The following is an 18418-nucleotide window of genomic DNA, read 5'->3' on the forward strand; positions in this document are numbered from 1 at the left end:
AGTAGAGGAAAATCTGCCACAAATAATTTTCTAACCTGTTTTCACAGACATGCACTTTGTGCTTTGAGGTTTAGCTTTCTACCCATTTACTATAGTATAAAGAGCTGCACAAAGTTATTATGACTTGTACCAGAAGGAAATTATTACCAGAACATTATAAATCAATACGTTTGACATTTTAAAAATCCATTTTAGTTTTCAGATTCAGGGGCGTTGATTTATAACATTCATTCTTAGCGACATATCTTTGACTGAGAAAGTTTCATAATAATTTTATGATAACAAAACTCAATATTCAGATTCCTTTATTATTTAAAATGTAGATAAAAGGTTAGCAAGGTTGGATTATTTTCATAAGGAAGGATAGGAAAGGAAATTAAAAAGGTATCAACTCCTCAACGGTTAGCTTGTATAGCTTTCTTTGTTATCCAAACATGCAGCCTGATATTGTAGTGGTGCATTACAAAATATTTTTGCATCACAGTAATCACACTGCTTCACTTGCACATGTCATTGTGTGTCATATTTGTCATAGCTATTTACTAAACCTCCCTTTGCAAGATGGTAATGTTTCGCCCATTTTACTACATGAGAAGTTATATTTTACCTTCATTTTGCTAGTAGACTGATTTGATTGTGAACAGGTTTTCCAACGTAAAATTGTCGCAGGTGAGACATATTATTAGTGGCACTTTACCGGTTTAGTATTTTCCAATATATTTTGATTTGATTCCAGATGAATCCTCATTTTGAATTTCTTGCACTAAATTATTAAGCAAGTTAATACTTTTTTAAAATACTGGCCCAATAATGTCATAGATATGCATTAAGTATTTGTCAGCTAAAATAGTAATTTCTAGGCTTTGATCCTAAAATGAATCACTAATAATAGTATAGTATAAAGAAAAGCTCATAATTACAGTCACTGCCTTATGAACTTCATAAGAAAATGGCAGCTCATATTAATTGTGTCATTTACCATTTTGTGCTTTTGGAGGCAGCACCCCCACACATCCATGTTTATCATGAACAATTAGCATTCTGGTGGGCATGTCCACATTCGCTGGCTAAACTCCAGCAGTACCCCTGTAAATACTTGAGGGTTCCTATCCTGTTCCTAAGATCTCTGGATTTGGGTAAATGGGGGTAGAAAGAAAAGAAAGACTTGCATTTATATAGCGCCGTTCATGACCACCGGATGTCCCAAAGCGCCTTACAGCCAATGAAGTACTTTTTGAAGTGTAGTCACTATTGTAATGTAGGAAATACGGCAGCCAATTGCGCACAGCCAGGTCCCACAAACAGCAATGTGATAATAACCAGATAATCTATTTTTTAATGATGTTGATTGAGGGATAAATATTGGCCAGGGATAACTCCCCTGCTTTTCTTTGAAATCGTGCCAAGGATCTTTTACGTCCACCTGAGAGAGCAGACCGGGCCTTGGTTTAACATCTCATCCGAAAGACGGCACCTCCAACAGTGCAGCACTCCCTCAGTGTGATGAAATATTCCATTCATCACTCATCAGTATTTCTCTGCCTGTGACTGTGGTTGGTTTCAGTTTCATTTCCATTGTATTGTACTGTGTGTAGGGCTCCGCCCATACTTGGCTCCTATGTAAGCTGGCCCAGTCTGCAGCACATCCAATACGGCAGACCTCTGGATGGAAGATACATTCTCCTCTGTGTGTTACCTTCTAAGTCAATTAAAGCCTTGTTTTGTTTCGCTAACATCGAGTCTCGGATTTATTGAGGCACATCAATTTTATTGCACATCCAGCAGAGACTGCTGGAAAAAACGGGATTGGACCTGAAACAGGCTGCGGACACAGCACGATCCCTGGATGTGGCCCAGAGAAACTCGGATGCCTACTCTTCAGCCCGCGCCGTCCACGCCGCCACGTGTGCACCAAGGGCGCCACCATCTTGGAAGGCATCTTCCCCGCCCGGCAGCCCGACACCGTCGGGGCCCCGCTCTCCCCCCAGAAGCCCTACGACAGCTGCGACGCGTCGGGGACCCAACTGCTACTTCTGCGGGCAGCCGAAGCACACCAGAAACCTGTGCCTGGCGAAAGGCACCACCTGCTTTAAGTGCGGTAAGAAGGGGCACTTCGGGAAGGTGTGCAGAGGGAACCCCGCCGGAAAACCCGCCACCGCCGCGTGTGCGCCGTGGGAGCGGCCATCTTGGACGCCATCTTGCCCGACCTCGTGGGGTCCGCCATCTTGTGAGCAGACAGCGTGGGCGCCATCTTGTCTCGATCAGGGCCCTACAGTGGCATCGGTCACAGTGGACCAGACCAGGCTGCACCCGCTATCCAAATCAATGGTGGACATCGAGGTAAACGGGTGCAGGGTTAAATGTTTAATTGACAGTGGAAGCACGGAGAGTTTTATCCACCCTGAACTGGTACAACAACTCTCCCTAAAGGTGGTCCCTACTCGGGGTACCATCTCCATGGCTGATAAAACCCAGACATCGACCATTATGGGTTACTGCACGGTACAATTGTCCGTTAACGGAACTGTATACGATAATTTTAAAGTATTAATCATGAAGAATCTATGTGCGAGCGTGATCTTGGGCCTGGATTTCCAGTGCTACCACCGAAGCATCACGCTCAATTACGGTGGGTCCCAGCCGCCCCTCACAGTGTGCGGTCTGGCTACCCTGAAGGTAAAGCCGCCTTCGCTATTCGCGAACCTTACCCCTAACTGCCGGCCAATAGCGACCAAAAGCAGGAGGTACAGCTGGGAGGACAGGCGGTTTATCGCGACCGAGGTAGACAGGCTCCTGAAAGAGCGCATTATTGAACGCAGCAATAGCCCGTGGCGCGCCCAAGTGGTGGTGGTAAGGGGTAGCGAGAAGAAACGGATGGTGATCGACTATAGCCAAACGATCAACAGGTACACCCAGCTAGACGCCTACCCGCTACCGCGCATATCAGAAATGGTGAACCAAATCGCCCAATACCGGGTGTTCTCCACCATCGACCTCAAGTCAGCGTACCACCAGCTCCCTATCAGACCAGAGGACCGCCCGTACACCGCCTTCGAGGCGAACGGACGCCTCTACCAATTCCTCAGAGTCCCCTTTGGGGTGACGAATGGGGTCTCAGTCTTCCAGAGGGAGATGGGCCGCATGGTCGATGACCACCACTTGCAGGCAACCTTCCCCTACCTCGACAACGACACCATCTGCAGTCACAACCAGCAGGATCACGACTCGAACCTCGAGAGGTTCCTGAAAACCGCACAAAAACTCAACCTCACCTACAACGAGGACAAGTGCGTTTACAACACCACGCGCCTCTGCATACTAGGCAGCGTAGTGGAGAATGGGGAAATCGGACCAGACCCCGACTGATTGCGCCCTCTACGGGAGCTGCCCCTGCCCAACACTCCCAAAGCCCTGAAAAGGTGCCTGGGGTTATTTTTTTATTATTCCCAATGGGTCCCCAACTACTCCGACAAAGCCCACCCCCTCTTGAAAGCATCCTCTTTTCCGCTCTCTGCTGAGGCCCATGCCGCCTTCAAAAGCATTAAGCAGGATATTGAGCAGGCCACGCTACAGGCAGTGGACGAGAACACTCCCTTTCAAGTGGAAAGTGATGCGTCTGACTTTGCCTTGGTGGCCACCCTCAACCAGGCGGGGCGGCCCGTAGCTTTCTTCTCGAGGACCCTCCAAGGGCCTGAGATCAGACACTCCTCTGTAGAAAAGGAGGCCCAAGCCATCGTGGAGGCAGTGCGCCACTGGCGCCACTACCTCGCCGGCAAATGCTTCACCCTACTTACCGAGCGGTCGGTAGCGTTTATGTTCAATAATAAACAGAGGGGGAAGATTAAAAATGATAAGATTCTTAGGTGGCAGATCGAGCTCTCCACCTTTGATTATGACATCATTTACCGGCCAGGGGCCCTTAACGAATCCCCCGACGCCCTCTCATGAGGGATGTGTGCCAGCGCCACCGGGGATCGGCTACAGACCCTCCACAATGACCTCTGCCACCCAGGGGTCACGCGGCTGTTCCACTTCATAAAGTCCCGCAACTTACCCTACTCGATTGAGGAAGTTCGGTCTCTGACCAGGAACTGTCGCACTTGCGCTGAGTGCAAGCCTCGGTTCTACCGCCCAGATAGAGCCCACTTAATCAAAGCTACACGGCCCTTTGAGTGGCTCAGCTTAGATTTCAAGGGCCCCCTCCCATCCGTCGACCGCAATGTTTACTTCCTGAACATTGTGGACGAATACTCTCATTTCCCATTCGCCTTCCCCTGCCCAGACATGACCAGCGCCACGGTCATTAAATGCCTCAACAGCCTGTTCTGCCTGTTCGGTATGCCGAGCTACATCCATACGGATAGGGGGGCGTCCTTCATGAGTGAAGAGCTACGCCAGTACATGCTGTCCAGGGGGATCGCCACGAGCCGTACCACCAGCTACAACCCCCGGGGTAACGGTCAAGTGGAGCGAGAGAACGGGACAGTATGGAAAGCAGTCACTCTAGCTCTAAGGACCAAAGGCCTCCCTATCTCCCGCTGGCAGGAAGTCCTCCCAGATGTGCTCCATTCGATACGGTCGCTATTGTGTACTGCCACTAATGCCACGCCTCATGAGCGAATGTTTGTCTTTCCCCAGAAATCCACCTCAGGCGTATCCATGCCGTCATGGCTCTCCACCCCAGGTCCGGTATTCGTGCGAAGGCATGTGAGGGGCCACAAGACGGACCCTCTCGTGGAGTCAGTGCACCTACTCCACGCCAACCCCCAATACGCCTATGTCCGGCACGCCGACGGAAGGGAGGACACCGTGTCCATAAAAGACGTCGCCCCAGCCGGTAACGACAACAACCACGACAACAGCAGCAACAACGACCACAGCAACTCTTACCCACCCACTACTCTTTCATCACCCCCGGAAGAACATCGACCAACGGTACCCCCACCAACTACCCCTTCAACAACCCTGGCAGCACCCCCGGCAGAGACCCAGGAGGCCACCGGGGACACCCAGCCGACACCCGCGGCACCACAACAGCCACGTCGGTCGCAGAGGACTATCAAACCCCCGAACAGACTAAATCTATAGAAGGGGCGAATGTGATGAAATATTCCATTCATCACTCATCAGTATTTCTCTGCCTGTGACTGTGGTTGGTTTCAGTTTCATTTCCATTGTATTGTACTGTGTGTAGGGCTCCGCCCATACCTGGCTCCTATGTAAGCTGGCCCAGCCTGCAGCACATCCAGTACGGCAGACCTCTGGATGGAAGATACATTCTCCTCTGTGTGTTACCTTCTAAGTCAATTAAAGCCTTGTTTTGTTTCGCTAACATCGAGTCCCGGATTTATTGAGGCACATCACTCAGTACTGCACTGGAGTGTCAGCCTTCTGACTCAGAGGTGAGGGTGCTATCAACTGAGCCACATAGGTCCTTCTCTGTATGAGTCAAGTTGATATTCTACTAGTGTGGATTTCTCAGTAGTTGTTTGGAGATGATGAAACATGGCATTAGCTTGTCATGTGCAATGGGCCTAACACCAGTTTCAGGCACATGCCCTGGATGCCTGCGGAGGAGCCCTAAACAATATGGCAGGTAGCGCACCTCTGGTGTGATATGAGTGTGCGCAGGCCACACCATCATGGACCCTTAGGCGCCTGTTTTACGCCTGTAAAACGGGCGCTGCGCAATCCAATTTTTAGGCCATGGCCTCTTAAGTTCGTATGTTGTGATATTACCATTTTTATTTCTTGAAAAATACCTAACACACTTTGCAAATACTGCTAATAGTGAAAAACACACAATCGCTGGAGCTACTTTAATATGTCTATGTATGAAATATTTAATTTTGATGTCATTTGCAACGGTGGCGCATTATTACACTTGTTTTGCTGCTGGATTTTAGAAATTCGGATGTAATTTTCTCCTTTTTCGAGAGGGGGCTCCCTGTCTGGCGATCTATATTTCCAGATCTGTGCTTATACTGAGTTCCTCGCCCTGAAAAGAACAAAACAGTAATCAGTGCTAACACCGCCGAGAAGAAAAATATTAGCGATGTGAACTGCTTGCATACCTTGTAAGTGTATTCGTAATATAACTTGGAATCTGTCCTTTAATACACAAGACGCCCCACATGCACATAATAAGAATTTATTGTCCCCGGAACTTTAGTTCCACCACATAACTAACTCACTCACTGGTGCGCCCAGACAGACCAATTAAGGATTGAAGCAAACATGGTACAGTAATTGCAGCAAAAATTAAGTTTTAAGTGCAGTAAGTGATCTTGAAAATGAAAAAATATATATTTAATGTAAAACCCTGAGAAATATAGCACACGGTGGATGCAGTGCGAGTAGAACAGTATAGCTTATGTGACTGGGGCGTGGATCTATCACCGGGTCTGAAGCTTCAGTGTATCGCTCCTATTTATGACACATTTCGTCGCCTTGCGGTGACAGAAATGGGTCCTCCCACCCACGACTCGGGACATCTGTTTACATCCCTAAGCATTTGAAACAACTATCTAAATAACATATTTAGCAAAGAAAACAATTGCGTCTACAACCCCTTCAAGCGAGAAAAGGTTATTTCACTACACGCCCAATCGGAAAAAAAAGGATTTCAGTGACAGACTGGGAAATTTACAGGAAAGCTTTAGGAACAGATCTGTCAGTGCAGACTATTCATGGGACATTTAATTGTTGCTAAGTTTCTGGGAGGCCAATTGAAAAACAAAACCGAGTTGCAATGTCATGTTCTGATAACTGCTCATCTTATCGTGAGCTGAGAAACATTTAATGATCAAAACTGATATTGGGGTGGTGGGAATATTTTAAATAAAAAATTGTATTTGCCAGGATATGATTAATCCTGGCTCTCGAATTGTACCGACGGATAAAATGTAAGGCTGTGCTTTTTTATAATAGCACTACGTATTTGTTTTAAATAAATAAGACTTTCATTTATTACATTATGTGCTCGCTGTTTGAAATATTAGTCCAGCCCCCAAGGATGCTGGTAATGTTTTAAAAAAAGCGTTTGTGGAGATTGTTGATTGGGTTTTATTTTTGGAGCCGAGTGGGATCTGATAGCCTTGTTAGGTATGTTATAACATTCCGGTTGTGTGCCGAGAGGGAGAGAAGGGGGTCACACAGCTGCCTCCCGTCCCCCCAATGACGTCTGGCTGTTCGGTGGGGAGAGAGACTCTCGCTCCACACTCGGCTACCTGGTGCCGGGAGCCCTGACATCCCCCGCCACCTCGATTTAAAGATTAATCCATTCATTCAGATTTTTTTTTTAAAAAACAACCTTTTGTGCCCGGCGGCGGCGAGCGGCATCCGTTTCATGCATGAGTGGAGGAAGATTTGATTTCGACGACGGAGGGGCGTACTGCGGAGGATGGGAAGGCGGCAAAGCGCACGGCCACGGCATCTGCACCGGACCCAAGGGCCAGGGCGAGTACTCGGGCTCCTGGAACTACGGCTTCGAGGTGGTCGGCGTGTACACCTGGCCCAGCGGCAACACGTACGAGGGGTACTGGTCCCAGGGCAAGAGGCACGGGCTGGGCTTGGAGACCAAGGGGCGCTGGGTTTACAAGGGCGAGTGGACGCACGGCTTCAAAGGCAGGTACGGGGTCAGGCAGAGCCAGGCGAGCGGGGCCAGGTACGAGGGCACCTGGAATAACGGGCTCCAGGACGGCTACGGCACCGAGAAATACGCGGATGGAGGTAAGATTTCCCCCCGGCCTTATGATTATTATTTTAGTCACTAGGGTTCAATTCAAACAAATCTCACCCGGCTGATCAAACATGTCAGTTTATATTAAAAAGAGACCGTGTTTTAAATCACAACACGGCCCCTTTCAAATTCATAAATCTTTTTCGTAAGACCTTTAATTATGCTGCATGATATTGGGAGCATCTTTAATCGTCAATTTGAGATCTAATTGTTTAAACCAGGGGTGGGTTTTTTTTCGTTAGGGATCAGATGTTTTGAATTGTTCCCTGGCCCCTTGTCAACGTTATTTGTGATTTTTTTCCGGTTGTCATGGTAACTGCATCAACACGTACCACGAGCACAGAACTGAATGTAAACTAAGACTTTTTTCTTTTACAATTAACATGCTCAATAGGTTAGTGTGAAGAAAGGATTTGTTATTTTACTCGGCTCACGTGGGCACATCACCATATTGTTAAAAGTTACCAGAAATCAACTTTGAAAACATGTCATGATTTGATATATAAACGTTTATTCTTTGTTGCGGAAATAGCAATCAGTCGTTTGGGGGGAAAGATTTCCTGTCACTGCTGTACGTACTAGTGTATACAATCATGGGTCATGTTTCTCTCATCATTTAGAAGTTTTTCAAAAGCATATTATCCTTGTGGGGAAGCTAATCAGGGTCTCTTTGAGGTCAAGGTGGTTCCAGGAAGTCACGCATGGTGATTCAGAACCAAGTCGACTCTCTGTAGCAGACTTGGTGACCCAGGCAGGCCCACGGTACTCCATCCAGGTCACTGCTGATAATTGACCAGCCAGTTTGTCCCACAAGAGGAACCTAGAGGGGTAGGCCTTTCATTGGCAGCTGGAATTCTTTCCATCTAGCTCCTGATATCCCTCCAAGCCAATGCACTAATGGTAGGGTGGCACTAACTTGACAAGCAGAGGGAAACAGCTCTGGTAGATTGCAGTTATAATTGGTTAAACTCCAACCATACCCCTGCACATACTTCTTGACTTTGGCAATTCATACCTAAGATTTCTGGACTTAGGCAAGTGAGATGTGTCCTCACAAAAGAGAGTGTGTGTGCACAACATCTTGGGAAAATAGAAACCTGATTGGTGGTGTAGATTTCTCAGTAACTTAATTTGGATATTATTAAACATGGTGATGATGCTTGCCAGACACCTGGCTGACCAAGAAAAAGTATCCATTTTAGAGATATGTTTTTCATTTTCCATATTTCTCCTAGCAACCATATATAGTTATAGTTACAATATGAAAATAGGCCATTTGGCCCAACCTGTCTCAGCGTTTAACCTCCATGCAAGCATAGTTCTAATCACATTTACCCATCCTGTTCTGATATCCTTTCAACCCCTTTTTCTTCATCCACCTAACCAATCTAATCTTGAACAGTCACATAATTTCTGCCTCAACCACTAACCCCAGAAGTGAATTCCACAGCTTCACAACTCTATGTACAGAAGTTTCTCTTGTGCTCTGTCCTAGCCAATATTTATCCCTCAATCAACATCATTAAAACAGATTATCTGGTCATTATCACATTGCTGTTTGTGGGAGCTTGCTGTGCGCAAAATGAATGCCACGTTTCCTACATTACAACAGTGACTACACTTCAAAAAGTACTTCATTGGCTGTAAAGCACTTTGGGGCATCCGGTGGTTGTGAAAGGTGCTATATAAATGCAAGTCTTTCTTCCTTTCTGTTCTACATCTCTTGCATGTAATCTTGTATGCATGGCTCTCATTCTTGACCCCTCAACTACTGGAAACAATTGGTTCCTATCCACCCTATCCCATCCTTTCATTATTTCAAACACTTATATCACCCCATAATCTGTGTTCTAATGAAAAAAGACTCCATTTTTCAAGTCTTTCTTCGTATTTAATTTTCCTCATAACCAGGCAGCATCCACATGAATCTGCATTGTAACACCTCTTAAGCCTCAATATCTTTCCTATAGTGTGGAGCCCAATACTGCACACAGTACTCTAACTGAAGTCTTATTAAGGTTTTATATAGGCTCATCATTACCACTTGGCTATATGCTTTACCTCATAATAAAACTTAGAATTTCATTTGCTTTTTTAAACAACCTTATAAACCTAAGATACTGCTTTTAATGTTCTGTGAACCTGTACCCTAAAATCGTTCTGCTCATCCACAGCACTGAACCTACTTGCATTTGAAGTATAATTACTGTTACTTATTTTACCAAAATACATCTCCTCACAGTTACTGACATTGAATTCCATCTGCCACTTTTTAGTCAATTCCCCCATCTTATCAATATTCCCTTGCTGTTTCCTTTGGTCTTCTAAAGATTTAACCATATCTCCTATTTTGGTATCAATTGAAAATTTTGACACCACTCTCTCGATGCCTATATCCAAATCATTGATATACACAGTGAACAGAAGTGGCCCAGAACGGAACCTTGAGGGATATGACTATTGACTACTCACTTCCAACCTCTGAAAAACTACCCATAATTACTAGTATATTTTCTCCCTTTTATACAATTTTTAATCCAGTTTGCTATCCTCCAACCAATTCCATACCCCTTAAACTTCTCCAGTAATCTCCCATGTGCTACCTTGTCAAAGGCTTTTCCAAAGTGCATGTACACTCTACACAACCACTGATGTTAAAGTAAGTGGCCTGTAATTACCCAGATTAAAAAATGGGTACTACAATCCCAGAAGGATCTCCTCTCCCCACCTTTGGGTTGCAGGGATTAACCAACTGTTTCCTACTCGAAAGAAATAAACAAATTCTCAAACCATATCTTAAAGTTTATTGAACGATATTATCTCAGGAGGAGAAAAAATTCAGTAGCTCCTGTAAAACGCAACCAGTCTGAATCTTACATTTTCCGCTGACTTTCTTGGCTCGATCAGTATAATTATTACCCTAATAGGAGCTCTACTGCAGCTACAGTGGGCTGTCATTCCGCCAAGTCTCCCGCCTGCTGTTTATATTATAACCATAGGTGTTTCCTCTTGCATCTCGACCTCCTTTTAACCTGATCTCCTTAGGTTTTGTGTGTGTAAGCTGTAATGTATTTAAACACAGTCTATGAAATGCAAATTTAATTTTTTCAGTAATTGAATTATATTCCAAGGCTGAATTTTCATACAGAACTGGATATTGATAATGGGAGGATACCTCATCTCTAAATGGGCTATTGTTACAGTTGATTCCTTTATTTAGAACTTGATTTGTTTATTAAAATTATTCTTGATATTTTAGAAGTTGAGTATGCAGTCTATATAAATTATTGTACAGCCAGTAATTAATTTACAACTATCATCTGTTGTTAGAATGCTTCTAAACTGGCAAGCTAAGTGTTATTGGACTCAAATTGAAATAAATTCTTATCTCAATTTCATTTTCTTTGTTCAAATTATCATAAGGCAACATTCTCAAAACCAACACTTCAAATAAAAATGTATCAGATGAGTTATTGTCCACAATTCAGTTTTACATTTTATAGCTAGTATCAGGGAAATAACAAATACTGAGCTTTATAAAATCTATTAAAGAATTGTTAATCACAATCAGAATTAAAATATTTAGCATGAGATCTTGGTTAAACTGATGGATGGAAAGGTTTCTATTTCCTCCATTGAAATTATCACAGAGCAATAAAATCATTACACATGAATGCACATTAACTTTTGCCTGAATTTCTGTATATTTTTTAATTGAAGCAATTTTTAAAATGTATCTCCCATTGTATATTATTGGTTATAAGCACATAACAAACATTAGTCCCCTTATGGATCAGCTTATTATTGTGACAGTTAATGCAATGCAAAGCCTCTATATTAATAAAATGTTCCAACTTATATAACAATTGTGTATTGTATGCCCTAAACAGTGATGCTGCCAGAGGTGTTGGCTAGTTTCCATAGTAACCAAGCAAACCACACTGCATCAACTCTTAACTGCAATATTACACTGCAGTATATGCAATGAATATCTTTGAAGGAAATTATTATTCATATATATTTTAACAAGACTGAAAACATTGCAACAGATTAATCCATAAGTTATTACATATGCAGTACTCCATGTTGAAATCAGTGTGCGCATCCAGTTATGGATAAAGGTGATTTGGATTACCTGAACCAATCTAACTTATATGCAAGATTACGCTTCCATTTTCATTTCACCAAAGTGTTAAAAATCTGCATTCTAAAATTCACAACTTCAACTGAAAACCGCAATGAATAATTCAGTGGCCAAAGTACTCTTTCCAGATGTTGTTTCATTTTACACTTTATAGTTGGCATCGGGGAAGTAACAAATACTATTTATTATCCATTAAGTAGTTGTTAATATCATCCCTAATGTATAGTTCCATTCAGTTTGAGAACCTGACACTGTTTTGAATTATTCTGCACCAAAGCTGCTAGTTATACAAAATAAAGACAGTCAGCAAATAAACATACTTAAATTTTAAAATTACCAATGCAATAATCAATTCACAGGTATGCCGTTTCCATGTCTTAGAACTCCTGAGATCTCGTAACACTTAGTTTTGTTTGGTACAATATTCCTTAGTGTGCTAAAACCATTCCGGTGTCAGCCTTCGCTCAGTGGTAGTACTCTTGCCTGAGTTGGAAGATTGTGGGTTCAAGACTCACTCCAGAGATTTGAGTACATAATCTAGGTTGGCACTTCAGTGCCTTACTGAGGGAGTGTTGCACTGTTGGAAATGCAGTCTTTCAGATGAAACTTTAAGCTAAGGCCCTACCTGCCCTCTCAAGCGGACATAAAAGATCCCATGTTACATATATGATACATATTTGAAGAGCAAGTTGTTCTGGCTGATATTTATTCCTCAACCAACATCACTGTAAGATTATCTGGTCATTATCTTATTGCTGTTTGTGGGACCTTGCTGTGAGCAAATTGGCTGATGCGTTTCTACATTACAACAATGACTATACTTCAAAAAGTACTTCTTTGGTTGTAAAGTGCTTTGGAATGTCCAGAGGTCATTAAAGGTGCCATGTAAATGCAAGTTCTTTCTCACTTTCTGTCATTCATTGTATCATGGCATGTTGCATTTTATATTATTTCTAACACTTTCAATTTCTGGTTTAAATTAACAGATTGAATCACTGAAAATAGATATGTTAATATGTGTAACCAGCAAGGATACAATTCTGTATTTTAGAAGATTTAGTACTGATTTAAATTATCAAAATAAATCTGCTGCAATATAGTCTTAACACTTTGAAGAGTTTGCCGTTTTGTATCATACATAAAAGGATAGCTCAGGGCATTGGAACGGCAATATGCTGTGCCAAACAGGGGTCGGATGTGGGTTCCCCACTGTGATTTCCAAAAATGAAAGTGGGGCGTATAACAAGCAGCCGTTGCAATACCGCCTGTTTCGCGCTACCGTCCAAGACAAATGTCTACCCCAGTGAATTTGCAATCTTACCTATGTCATGTGAAAACCAGGCCTTTCTCCAGAAGTATATAAGGTATACAGTGGTATTCCCCAGGGGTAGGTTCTAAGACCACTACTTTTTTTGATATATATTAATGACTTGGATGTAGGTGTACAGGGCACAATTTCAAAATTTGCAGAATTCACAAAACTTGGAAGTGTAGTGAACAGTGAGGAGGATAGTGATAGACTTCAAGAGGACAGACAGGCTGGTGGAATGGGCAAACACGTGGCAGATTAAATTTAATGCAGAAAAGTGCAAAGTGATACATTTTGGTAGAAAGAATGAAGAGAGGAAATATAAACTAAATGGTACAATCCTAAAGGGGGTGCTTGAACAGAGAGACCTGGGGGTATATGTGCACAAATCATTGAAGGTGGCAGGGAAGGTTGAGGAAAGCAGTTAAAAATACTTACGGGATCCTGGGCTTCATGAATAGAGGTATAGAGTACAAAAGCGTGGAAATTATGATGAACCTGTATAAAACACTGGTTCGGCCTCAACTGGCATATTGTGTCAAATTCTGGGCACCGCACTTTAGGAAGGATGTGAAGGCCTTAGAGAGGGTGCAGAAAAGATTTACGAGAATGATTCCAGGGATGAGGGACTTCAGTTACGTGGATAGACTGGAGAAGCTGGTTGTTCTCCTTAGAGCAGAGAAGATTGAGAGGAGATTTGATAGAGGTGTTCAAAATCATGAGGGGTCTGGACAGAATAGATAGAGAGAAACTGTTCCCATTTGCAGATGGGTCGAGAACCAGAGGACACAGTTTTAAGGTGATTGGCAGAAGAACCAAAGGCGACATGAGGAAAAACTTTTTTACTCAGTCAGTGGTTAGGAATGCAATGCCTGAAAGGGTGGTGGAGGCAGACTCAATCACAGCTTTCAAAAGGGAGTTGGATAAGTACCTGAAGGAAAAACATTTGCAGGGCTCCGGGGAAAGGGCAGGGAAGTGGGACTAGCTAAAGTGCTCTTGCAGAGAGCTGGCATGGCTTGACGGGCCAAATGGCCTTCTTCCGTGCTGTAACCATTCTATGATAAGTTGCTGTTCTTGTATAAATCCTAGTGTTTGACTATAACATGACATTGGTGGAGAGCTATGGACAGATCTCCAACTCAATCTTTTAGGCAAAGGTGTGTGTGACATGGGTAGGCTCCAAAGGTTTGCTCTGTGCTTTAATGATACTGCCGCCTCTCATACAATTATAATTTTAGACTGTTGTAGTATAAATATCACTAACATCCAGTTGTTCGGCATTTTGCCATTGAGATTTGTCACACGATCTTCTATAAATAAAGCATTCATTCTCATGACAAAGGGGTACATCAACCAATGATCAGGGTCTATCAGTGGCTATCTTTGTCCACATTCTTAAGTTGACTGTTTTAGAATCATCATTGTGTTTTGAAATGTCATGACTTATTCCACACTTTTGCAATTGGTATAACTGTTCCTGCATTAGCCATGGCAAACAGGTTTTTTTGCTAAGAGCTCATCATTTAACACAAACTTCCAATCTAAAAGTCACAATGATTTTTTTTTTACAACATTTAGGACGACTATCCGACTTGTCTAAATTTGTAAAAAGCCCTAGTCTTTACACTAACAATTGGACACATTGTGAAGTTTGTGTCAGGAACTGTTGGGAACAGCCACAACTAACTCTTCTTAATAAGCAAATGAATCATAGGCCCCTATTTTTACTCTTCCCCCACCTGGCAGAAATCAGACGGGGGCAGTTAAAGTGGAGTGGGAGACTTGCCCACTTCCTTTCCTATCCCAGTCTGACTGCCTGCAATTTTAAATTGCTGGTGGAAAGGACACACATCTCAAGCTGGCAGGGTCCTCTTTAAATATGCAGATCGGGATCTGATGATGTAATTGGGGATATCTGTATGCTTACATTTAGAAAGGCTACCAATTTCGAGAGAGTCAAAGTGGGTTAATAAAAGCAAAGAAGATCTGCTTATCACTGGCACCAGGTGATCACTCTACTTCCTGACAGATTTGGGGATTTCTAGTTTTCCCAGTTTCTACTGTGTATTTTCTGCAGCAATCAAATTACTCATTTATGGATTCAGATACAATTCAAATCATTGTACCTATTCTATGTTTTATTTATTTAAAAATAATAATGCTGTATTGGTATTTATTCAGTTCTTTAAGTGTGATATCAAACTTATTGCTATTAAAATCAACATGATTTATCTGTTTTCAATTCTTTCTCTACCCTATTCATCCACTTCATTCTATAGTAACTTCACGTGGTTTGTAATATTTTAACCAAGTTAACATCAGCCTTTTCTTAAGTAAATTATTGTACCATTTCAATTACGGTAAGAATTAAGCTCTAGAATAACAGAATTTATAGCTCAGAAACAGGCCATTCGGCCCAACTGTTCTATGCTAGTGTTTATTCTCCACACGAGCACCCTCCCACCCTACTTCATCTTAACCCTATCAGCATGATCTTCTATTCCTTTCTCCCTATGTACTTACCTGGCTTTCCCTTAAATGCTATTTGCCTCAACTACTCCATGTGGTAGCAAGTTCCACATTCTAACCTTCTCTTGAGTAAAAATGTTTCTCTTGAATTACCTATTAGATTTATTGGGGAGAATCTTGTATTTATGACCCTTAGGAAACTATCTCTACATCTACCCTATCAAACCCCTTCATCATTTTAAATACCTCTACAGAGAAGACCCAGACCATTCATTCTTTCCTGATAGTTATAACCTCTCAGTTCTGTTATCATCCTTGTCTTTATTTTGCACCTTCACCAATGCCTCAATATCCTTTTTGTAGTGTGGAGACCAGAACTGTGCACAGTATTGTAAGTGTGGACTAACCAAGGTTCTAAGTTCTGAAGTTTTAAAGTGCCCCTTTTGTTAATGGGTCAAATGAAGAACTTGCATTTATATAGCGCTTTTCACGCTCTCAGGGTGTCCCAACGAACTTCACAGCAAGTGAATTACTTTTGAAGTGTTACATCAGCAACGCAGCATTCAAATTGCGCACAGCAAGGTCCCACAATCAGCAATGAGGTACATGAGCAGATAATCTCTTTTGTTGGCGACACCATCCTCAGACATGGGCTATCTATTCAAATGATCTTCAATAGTCTGGTAACAGTTATTGTGGCTGACGAGTGAAGAGTGTTTTTTTTGTATTTCCAGGTACATACCAGGGCCAGTTTACAGGAGGGATGCGCCATGGATATGGGGTGCGCCAAAGTGTGCCCTACGGGATGGCCACCATGATCCGCTCGCCTCTGCGGACTTCCCTCACCTCCCTCCGCAGCGAGCACAGCAATGGCGCGGTGCTGCAACACGAGCCGCCCGCCGACTCGCTGGCCCTCGCCCCAACCGCCGCCACCATCGGCCCGAGCCGCGGCGGCTTCGCGCTCAGCCTCCAGAGCGCCGGCGACGCCGAGCAGAAGCCCAAGAAGAAGGGGCTGTTCCGGCGGGGCTCGCTGCTGGGCAAGCTGAGGAAGAGCGAGTCCAAGAGCTCCCTGTCCAGCCAGCGCAGCAAGCTCAGCTTCCTCAAGAGCGACGCCGGCCTCAGCTCGGCCGCCAGCGACGCCAACTCCACCGTCAGCCTGGGCGATGGCACCGACGATTTCCCGCCCGTCGAGTCCGACATCGACGCCACCACCACCGAGAACTACATGGGCGAGTGGAAGAGCGACAAGCGCTCGGGCTACGGGGTCAGCGAGCGGTCGAGCGGCCTCAAGTACGAGGGCGAGTGGCATGACAACCTGAGGCACGGCTACGGCTGCACCACCTTCCCGGACGGCCACAAGGAGGAGGGCAAGTACAAGAACAACGTGCTGGTGAAGGGCAAGAAGAAGCACCTGATCCCCCTGAGGACCAACAAGCTGCGGGAGAAGGTGGAGAGGAGCATGGAAGGGGCGCAGAGAGCAGCGGCTATAGCCAGGCAGAAGTCCGAGATCGCATTGTCTAGGTAAGCCGAAAGTTCTATTGCCAAGGTCCCAACATTGGGAATGGGTGTGAATTGGATTGCCAACCATTGATATAAGTACAGACAAGCAAGAATGCCACTGGAATAAGTGACACTTTCCAGGTCAGCTGTGGTGATGCCAAGGTTTGGGGTGCTGAGCAGTCAGAAGTTCACCACTGAGGGTATTTTTAACCTGTATCATTTGGATCGGAGCTCGAGATTTCATCATGCTAAGAGGTTGAATTAACATTCCCATACACGTTGAGCCCTGATTTTCAACCTGATATATGATCACATGTTGCTATTTCCAGTTCCATTCAATCCCCCAACCAATCGATTATTTAAAAAGGCTTTCGCTAGCACATCATTCTCACCTTTTAGTGAGAACAATTTTTCAAGAACAGTCTTAGTTAGTAGTTCTGCTTCAGTTACTATAATAGTTGAATATAGCACAATGCAGATTTTTTCAAGCAGAATAGCACTGTAAAAGAACAGGCAAAAGTCAAGTGTCATATAACAATGAATGCATCATTGGAATATTCTTTGATACTTGTTTTATTATTTATGGAAAAAGAACTTTAAATTCCTAACAACAGTATCCTAATACAGCATTGCCTTTAAGACACTAATTACTTGGTCTTTCATTTTTCATCATGTTGAGGGCCAAAATTAAACATTTTATTGTCAGAATTGTGTTGCTCTCCACACTTTATATATGAACTTTTTCATTATGAGTGGAATATACAAAGTAAGAAATGTAGCAGAGTTTCAAGCAATCATAAAATGCCATCCATAGAACAGTGCATTTAAGGCAGGTAAGTAACATAACTTTGACAACAAAATTGGCAGAGGGAAAGATCCCTATGCAAAAATTGTTATTTAAATCTTTGAATATTTTAATTTTAATGGATGGCTGATTAATTAAGTTGCCAGAAGTTAAAGTTTCCATTTGTACTTTATATTGGAGACATTTTTAATGAAAGGTGCTAAACTATGCCTTTGCTGGTGTATATCTCTGTACCTCTTACTGGCTTTGAGTCTTGGCAAGCTCGCCCATTATTCAAACCCACCGAGGGAGATTTTAACTGGGAGAAAGTTTCAGGAGGGCTGAGTGCGGATGAGCATTAAACCTTCCCAACATCATCAATTTGAGTCTCGGGCTACTTTAACCGACTGGTTCATTTACATCCTGCTGGCCAGCTGCCCACCCAAAACTGATATAAAGAGGCAGCTGCGA

General features: G+C 43.5%; 1 protein-coding gene and 1 long non-coding RNA gene across 5 annotated transcripts in view; one reads left to right on the forward strand and one right to left on the reverse strand.

The window, feature by feature from the left end:
- Positions 1–5815: 5815 nt before the first annotated feature.
- Positions 5816–16494, reverse strand: LOC147108672 (uncharacterized). The gene is made up of 2 exons (XR_015080629.1): positions 16406–16494; positions 5816–5998 (listed from the first exon to the last, which is right to left on the reverse strand). It is a non-coding gene; the product is annotated as an uncharacterized LOC147108672 (long non-coding RNA).
- The window catches only part of jph2 (junctophilin 2), a 137266-nt gene continuing 125945 nt past the window's right edge, over positions 7098–18418 (forward strand). Inside the window, exons 1-2 of one of the 4 annotated variants that reach the window (XM_086005370.1) lie at positions 7098–7731; positions 16398–17184. In XM_086005370.1, the coding sequence (XP_085861496.1) occupies positions 7353–7731; positions 16398–17184 (1166 nt within the window). In that variant the 5' untranslated portion in view covers positions 7098–7352. The remainder of the gene's footprint in view (positions 7732–16397; positions 17185–18418) is intronic. The other 3 variants (XM_086005371.1, XM_086005373.1, XM_086005372.1) reach the window with 3 other exon arrangements.

This window comes from Somniosus microcephalus, chromosome 13 (genome assembly GCF_052327205.1).
Source record: "Somniosus microcephalus isolate GS21.2 chromosome 13, FLI_Smic_1.0, whole genome shotgun sequence".
Classification (NCBI taxonomy): Eukaryota; Metazoa; Chordata; class Chondrichthyes; order Squaliformes; family Somniosidae; genus Somniosus; species Somniosus microcephalus.